The sequence below is a fragment of the Rhamphochromis sp. 'chilingali' genome (genome assembly GCF_963969265.1).
Source record: "Rhamphochromis sp. 'chilingali' genome assembly, chromosome: 21".
In the NCBI taxonomy this organism is placed as follows: Eukaryota; Metazoa; Chordata; class Actinopteri; order Cichliformes; family Cichlidae; genus Rhamphochromis; species Rhamphochromis sp. 'chilingali'.
Genome location: NC_137949.1, coordinates 3,054,276 through 3,061,336, shown reverse-complemented (window position 1 = coordinate 3,061,336; position 7,061 = coordinate 3,054,276). Strand labels below are relative to the sequence as shown.

Below are 7,061 nucleotides of genomic sequence, written 5' to 3'. Positions count from 1 at the left end.
GGCATAAAATCGTGACACTTCATTTAACTTGAGGTAGTCGACACAGAACCATTTAGACCCATCTTTCTTCATAACTAAAACTATGGGGCTACAGCAAGCACTGTGCAACTCTTCTATAACTCCCATTTTCAGCATTTCAGTCAATTCTTTCTGAACAATTTGTCACCTCAGGGCCCTGGGGAAGAAGAGTGGAGGTAAATGGATTAGTGTACGCTCTGCAGTGGCAGGCCCAGGAGGCTTCCTCCTCAGTGCTGGCACAGGAGGTGGTTACGGCTCACCACTCCCTCTGGCCAGGCAGCCAGGTGATCGTTCACAAGGGTAACCGTGGCTTCCAAGCTCACCGGTCTGTGGCAATGGAGCCAGCGCACTGTTTCCCTGGGCAGGCCATCCACAAACTGTTCTCGGACCACCATTGCCAGCACGCATCCGTTCCCCTCCAGTGTGATTACTTCACCTCCCTGGCACCATCCCACCACACCCCTGCGACATCCTGTCTTCCTTCTCTCACCCTAACCGGTCGCGGCAGTTGGCCGCCCCTCCCTGAGCCTGGATCTGCTGGAGGTTTTTCCCGGTCAAAAGGGAGTTTTTCCTTCCCACTGTCACCAAAGTGCTTGCTCATAGGGGGTCATATGATTGTTGGGTTTTTCTCTGTATATCTCTTATGTAGGCTCTACCTTACAATACGCCTTGATGCAACTGTTGTTGTGATTTGGCGCTGTATAAATTAAACCCCATTTAATTATCCAATCCTCTTATGTTCACGTCAGTGGAAAAATACAGGCACTTTGTTGGTAGCATTAATCGAATATTCAACCCAATACAAAAAAAAAAACCAACCAAACCACACAATGATTCCTCACAAAATATTTAATAACAGAATAAAAAACCGGTTAAATACAAGCATTGTCGAATAATATGAAGCACTTCTTCCTTCACTATTCTATAATGTAACAATATGTAAATCCTACATGTCAGAGTTTACCTGCATCTTCACAATGAATACATCCATCTGAGGAAAGTTTGCATAACATATATTCTACCCTCTCTGTTGCTGAAAGACCAGCTGTGCTCAAGAGATGCAAGTCATTGGACATGTTGCATAAATTATTAATAAATGCATACGGTTGGATTATGGGATTTGAGACAGGCATTGCATAGGCTTTTCGAAAGGGATACATGCATACATATCATAGGACTGAGTAGAACAGTGCAGCAAGGAGCAATGCCACACAAGTTATTCTTGATTCAGCATACAATGCAACACACATGATAGAAACACGTATGCGTTGTGTTACTATGTAACTCGTATACTGTATGCGTGGTGCCAAATACAGCCAATCCAATCTTTAAGGCTTTGTAACTGGATGCCTTTACTTTTATGTAGTACATATTTTCTTAATTTTTGTGTAAAGCTGCTACATGAAGCAAATATATTGTTGATCACTCAAATAAGTGACAGAAGAAAAAAAACAAATAAAAAACTCTGTCCATTGCTTTTGTTTAATCACCACTGATAAACCAGTGTGAACCACAGTGAAAGTTCAAACTTGACATTGTCAGGGGTGACACTGGGTTCATAGCATACCAGAAAAAGTAGGCCTTTGTGGCATGTGGCCCACATTTTTTTTCCAGGTTTCATAACCAAAAATATGTTATAAACACTAGATGACTCTGTACACACGGCGAGCCTCATATTGTAACCAGGTTCTTGTTGTAACCTTGATATGATAGTACATAAAGTAACAAATCACGAACTGAGATCAAGACTTTTCTATTGAAGTCAGAGGGGTATACAGTTTTACTGTTTAGTCAGGTTTCACCATTTATTTTTTAGAAATGTCAAATATGTTCAAAGTTGGACTAGAATGTACACTTTACACACTTCAGCAGTGCTTGCCACTTGATAAATGTAAATAAATTCTGAGAAATTACATAAAAATCTAAATCAGGAGAGAAGTGATTTCCAGCTCGATACGTCATTAAACATGAACACTTGGCCGGCAACAGGAATACCCATCCACCCTTTGGCACATTTTACTCTATTCTGACATCATCAGTGCACTGAGCTATAGACTCTTTTGTTCTTTATTACAAGCAACGCCCACTTCTTTGATCGACTGCAATGGCCTGCTCCCTCTCATTCTCAGTTATTTCAGATGCTGTCCTAAGAAACAGATAAGACAAATGGAACTAGATAAGCATAGCATGACCTGGAGACTTTTTAAGACAGTATTAAAGAGTCCATGTTCCTCCCCAGAAGTCAGAATACAAGGGCGGTCTAATCCAAACTACTGTATTTACTCCAACAGTGACCACATTTAGCTATTCTGCTTTTATGACAAATTAAGGGAATGCATTACTGTGAAAAGTGGCCATGACAGGTATCAGAGAGTCACCAGGAGCTTCTCCTTTACTCTTTACGTAGATGAGCAGAGCATCAGCATGATGATCAACACAGGAACTGTAGTCAGCTGCACTGATGATGTCACAACTTCAAAACACAAGCAAACAGTAAGCATATTGAAACGGGAAAAAAAAACCCAGACTGTCTGCAAATATAATAAAAATGTTCTAAGTGACGATAAAAGTCCTGGAGCTTCAGTGGACAAACCTCGAATTTGTTTACAGGGCTTTTTTTTTGTTAACTATAAAGGCTCTACTTTGAGCCTTTAATATTCCTGTTGACTCAACCTTTGGCAACCATCAGAAATAAAGCTTTTAAATTGCGACAAGGGTTTATTTGAGGAAATATGGTAAGATATTTGTCATTTAAAATGTATAAATGCCAAAGTACCGTGTCTAGCATTGCTGCTATAGTCTTTGGTTTCAGCCTTCTTGTTCAACAATTCTATGTATGAACTGTGACTTTGGCTTATCATGTTGTAATTTCTAAATCTCTCTTTGGTGGATTTAAATGGTCAAACTAAAACAATTCCAGTCAGCTGATAATCAGTCTCCAATCAAACAAGCACTGATCCACGTCTCCTCAAATTTTCAAAGTAAGAAAATTAGATTTATGTGAGTCTGGTAAAAATGATACTAAATGAAAATAAATAAATAAAAGAATCGAACGAATCTAAAAGTCCCAAGCTCAAACTCAAAAGCATGTCAGGACTTGTATTTTATAGATGTTAAGCTTTCTCCTGTCTTCATAGACACTTCACATCTGTAAATGATAATATTAAGAATGACTGATGTGCCAATTAATACTTCTAATGGTGATGGGCAGTTTTACACATGGTTAAGAGATCATGGTTTCATATAGTGAAAAAACCTTAGAAGACATTTAACCATGCAGTGCAGAATGCAAAATGTTGTTTGCATACACACGATGCTCTAGGTTGCACTATTCTTTTAGACTAGATCTGTCACAGAGAGATATGCACTGCAGACTTTAGACTGATCTGAAGTTTGGGTAGACCAGCTCTGTGGTTCTAGTACAGTTACATATGATCTTCAATCACAGGGGAATGCCGGGTCTTAGGTAATCAAGTCAACATTTCCTACATAATCCACAGCCCATCATAGAGTTTTCTGTTGTCAGGAAATCTCCTATGTGGGTGGAGGTCCTTCGTAGCGGAGCATGATGTTGAAGGATCGGGCAAAGTTGTTAGAGAGAGAGCAGCTATTGCCTTCATCCATGAGGGGCAGCAAGAAGGCCAGGAGCAGCAGAGCGAGGAAGAGGAGCCACAGAGGAAGAGCCAACCGACAAACCCGCTGCAGCAGTCCAGGTTTCTGCTGATGAAGAAGTAATACAGGGTTACTGGAACACATAGTTAATCAAACAAATGAATCCCCATTGACACATGTTAAAATGACCAACTATACAGCACTAAAAAGTGTGCTTGCTGCCCAGCACAAATAATGCTTCTGGCCTATTCTTAATTAATCCATTTGGAACTCTCAGAGCTTAAAGTTGGGTTACTTTGACTGAAAAAAGCAGTTGTAGCTAGTTGCTAATAGCAATGTCCCATGCAATTGCATTGCTGGTGCCTCTGTAATGGAGCAATAGCATGTCCAAGTCTACCCGTAAATTTTGGTGAAATTCTAATATTTCTTCTTTTTAACTTTGTTAGGCAGCACATTTGCAGTTCATGAATACTGCTTGCTAACCAAGCTACCCAAGGCTGCTAGCAATACTTGATAACAACACTGCACCATCAGTCATCATGCCTGGTTAAAAATAAACAAAAACAATATAAAAAAAAAAGTCGATATCACAGCAATCAAAACCATGTTTTATTCATCTCTACAGTGTTTTTATTAGCATCTATAACGTGAATGACAACAATGATATAGTTCTGTGATCATTCATCAGCTCTTAAAAAGAGAAAACCTGTTCAACAAGGAAATCTGCACCATTGCAAGCAGAAAGCAGAAGACAGCTCAGTCACACAGTCAGAAACAACACATACCAGAGCAAAATGACTCAGCTCAGGCCTCTGCCTCTTTTTTCTCAGACTTGTTATTCTGTGAATCATGTTTACCGCCTACATCCATCTTTCACCTTCTGAACACTGTATCACCAGCCTCACTGGTGGCAATGTGAAAACAACAAAACTGAGGTCTACACAGTGTAATACCAGGAAAAAGGCAGAAAAATATTTAAGATGCTTTGTATTGGTGTGTAGTACAAATAAAACTTCCCAAAATACACCATTGTTGTACTTCCTCACGTCAGATCTCTGTGCACTTTACTAATAACAATACATACAGATGGCTGAGGGACAAATTGATAGAAAACGCATTAATGAACTGGAATGAAGTCTTTGATAATGATGATGATTATGAGAATATGCACAATGCCTAATGAGCCACAATGGTTTTGTGTCGGGCATCATTGTGTTGTGTTTAGATTCACATTTTATGGTTTTTACTCAATGAAATATTTGTCAATGGAAAAATAGTGTATAGATTATGGTCACTAGTTACCATTTTTTCAACTTTCTGGAAAAAAACCAACCCTCAAATAACAGCAGCTCCTTCAGGACAATAACTGCAACTGAGTAAATGTAATAGCACTGCAGCTGTCTGAAAGGCTTTTCCAATATGTGGCTATTACTGTTAAAAAAGATATTTGGACGTTTCTTTGGTCCACTCTTCTTTACAATGTTGTAGCACTCCACCAACCAGGACTGTATTGTTGCCAGTGCTAAGCCACTCCCCAGTAAAAGACATATGACAGCCTATTTGTCAGAAGGACTCTCAAAGCACGAGAAACAAAATTCTCTGGTCTGATGAAACAAACATTGAACTCTTTGGCCTGAATGCCAAGCCCTCACCAACTCTAAAGAGCAGACCCCCTCCAACCCCCGACAGGGGCCTCAAACTTGCACAGGAGCTCAACAGCTTCTTTGCTTGATTTGAGACCACCCAACCCCCACTCCCCTTGCCCCCCACCTCCCCCTTCTCCCTCCAGAAGCATGAGGTCAGGAGGTGACTGAGAGCAGTGAACCCCAGGAGAGCTGCTGGCCCTGACAGCATCCCAGGAGCTGTGGTTAAAGCCTGCACGGACCAACCGGCAGGGGTCCTCACCAGGCTGTTCTACTTCTCCCTGACTCATGCTCGGGGCTGCGTTCTCAGACTCCTACTGTATGCCCTGTACACATATGACTGTACACCAACCCACCCAACCAATGTCATATCAACAAATATGCCGGTGACCACTGTGGTTGGGCTCATCTCTCATGGAGATGAGAGAGGGTACGGAGCAGATGAAGAGACCTTGTCCTGCTGGTGCTCAGAAAATAACCTGAAGCTGAATGTCCTCAACACAAAAGAACTCACAATGGACTTCAGGAGGTAAAAACAGGTCCACTCCACTCTCATTATAAATGGAAAACGAGTGGAATTTGTCTCCACCATCAGGTTTCTGGGCACCCACAACTCCACCAATCTCACCTGGACCCACAACAACAATGCCCTGGTAAAAAAGGCCCAGCAGCAGCTGCACTTCCTCCATGTCACGATGAACAATAACCTAGACCAGAAGCTGCTGCTGGCCTTCTATCGATCCTCAGTAGAGAGCGTTTTCTCCTAATTTCTGGGTGTTTGGTATGCAGAGGCCATAACTAACAACACAAAGGCTGTGTAGAGGGTAATTAACAGTGCCCCCCCCCCCCCCCAAAAAAAATCATAGACTGCCCTCTGCTGACCCCTGGAGGCCATTGTATGATTCTCCTGTCTCAGGAAAACCAGGGCTAAAGTTGACATCTTGCATCCTGCCCACCACCTGTTTGACCCGCTGCCCTCTGGTTGGCACCTCATGTCAATCAAGTCCCACACCTCCAGACTCACAAACGGCTTCTTCCCCTGGGCTATTTGGCTGTTACTAAACACTATCCCCTGACTCCCCACCCCCGCCTATTCACCTCACAAATCTGAGCCATGGTTAAGAGTAACCCCCATCACTCTGGCCGCTCACACATGGACTAAGTCTGTTCTTTGCACTACTTCCAAGCACTTTGCAACTTTTCTCTAATGTGTGCTTCTCTCTCTCTTTTGTATATTTCCCTCTCGATTGTATATATTTCTACTATTTGCTATTTATTCCAGCTGTCTACTATTTATTTTATTCCAACAGAGCTGGTTTGGGGCACCCACAATTTCGTTATACATGTACAATGACAATAAAGGGCTATTCTATTCTAGTCTATTCTATTGATCAGTGGCCACTGACCACTAATCAATGATCATTAATCAATGGTCATGAGAACTGGATGATCTTGGATTGTCTAAGAATTTCATCTCTGCTTTCCACAATGATGTGGTTCTGTCGGCTTCATCGGGTCGTGACCTCCAGCTCGCACTGGAGTGGTTCCCCGTTGAGTGTGAAGCGGCAGAAATGTGAATCAGCAAGTCTGAGGCCATGATCCTCAGCCAGAAAAGGGTCAGAGACGAGTTGCTGCCCAAAGTAGAGAGTATACCCCGTTTTTGTTTACAAGTGAGGCAGCAGGAGATTGAGAGGTAGATCACAGTAGAGATGGTTCGGGCATCTGACAAGGATGCCTCCTGGTGAGGCGTTCTGGGCATGTCCCACTGGGAGGAGGCCCCGGGCAGAC

At 42.2% G+C, this 7,061-nt stretch overlaps 1 protein-coding gene across 2 annotated transcripts in view; it reads right to left on the bottom strand.

The window, feature by feature from the left end:
* Positions 1–858: 858 nt before the first annotated feature.
* syne3 (spectrin repeat containing, nuclear envelope family member 3) overlaps positions 859–7,061 on the bottom strand; it is a 73,048-nt gene continuing 66,845 nt past the window's right edge. The window contains exon 18 of one of the 2 annotated variants that reach the window (XM_080871184.1): positions 859–3,738. In XM_080871184.1, coding sequence (XP_080727310.1) covers positions 3,553–3,738 — 186 coding nt within the window. In that variant the 3' untranslated portion in view covers positions 859–3,552. The remainder of the gene's footprint in view (positions 3,739–7,061) is intronic. The other variant, XM_080871185.1, reaches the window with a different exon arrangement.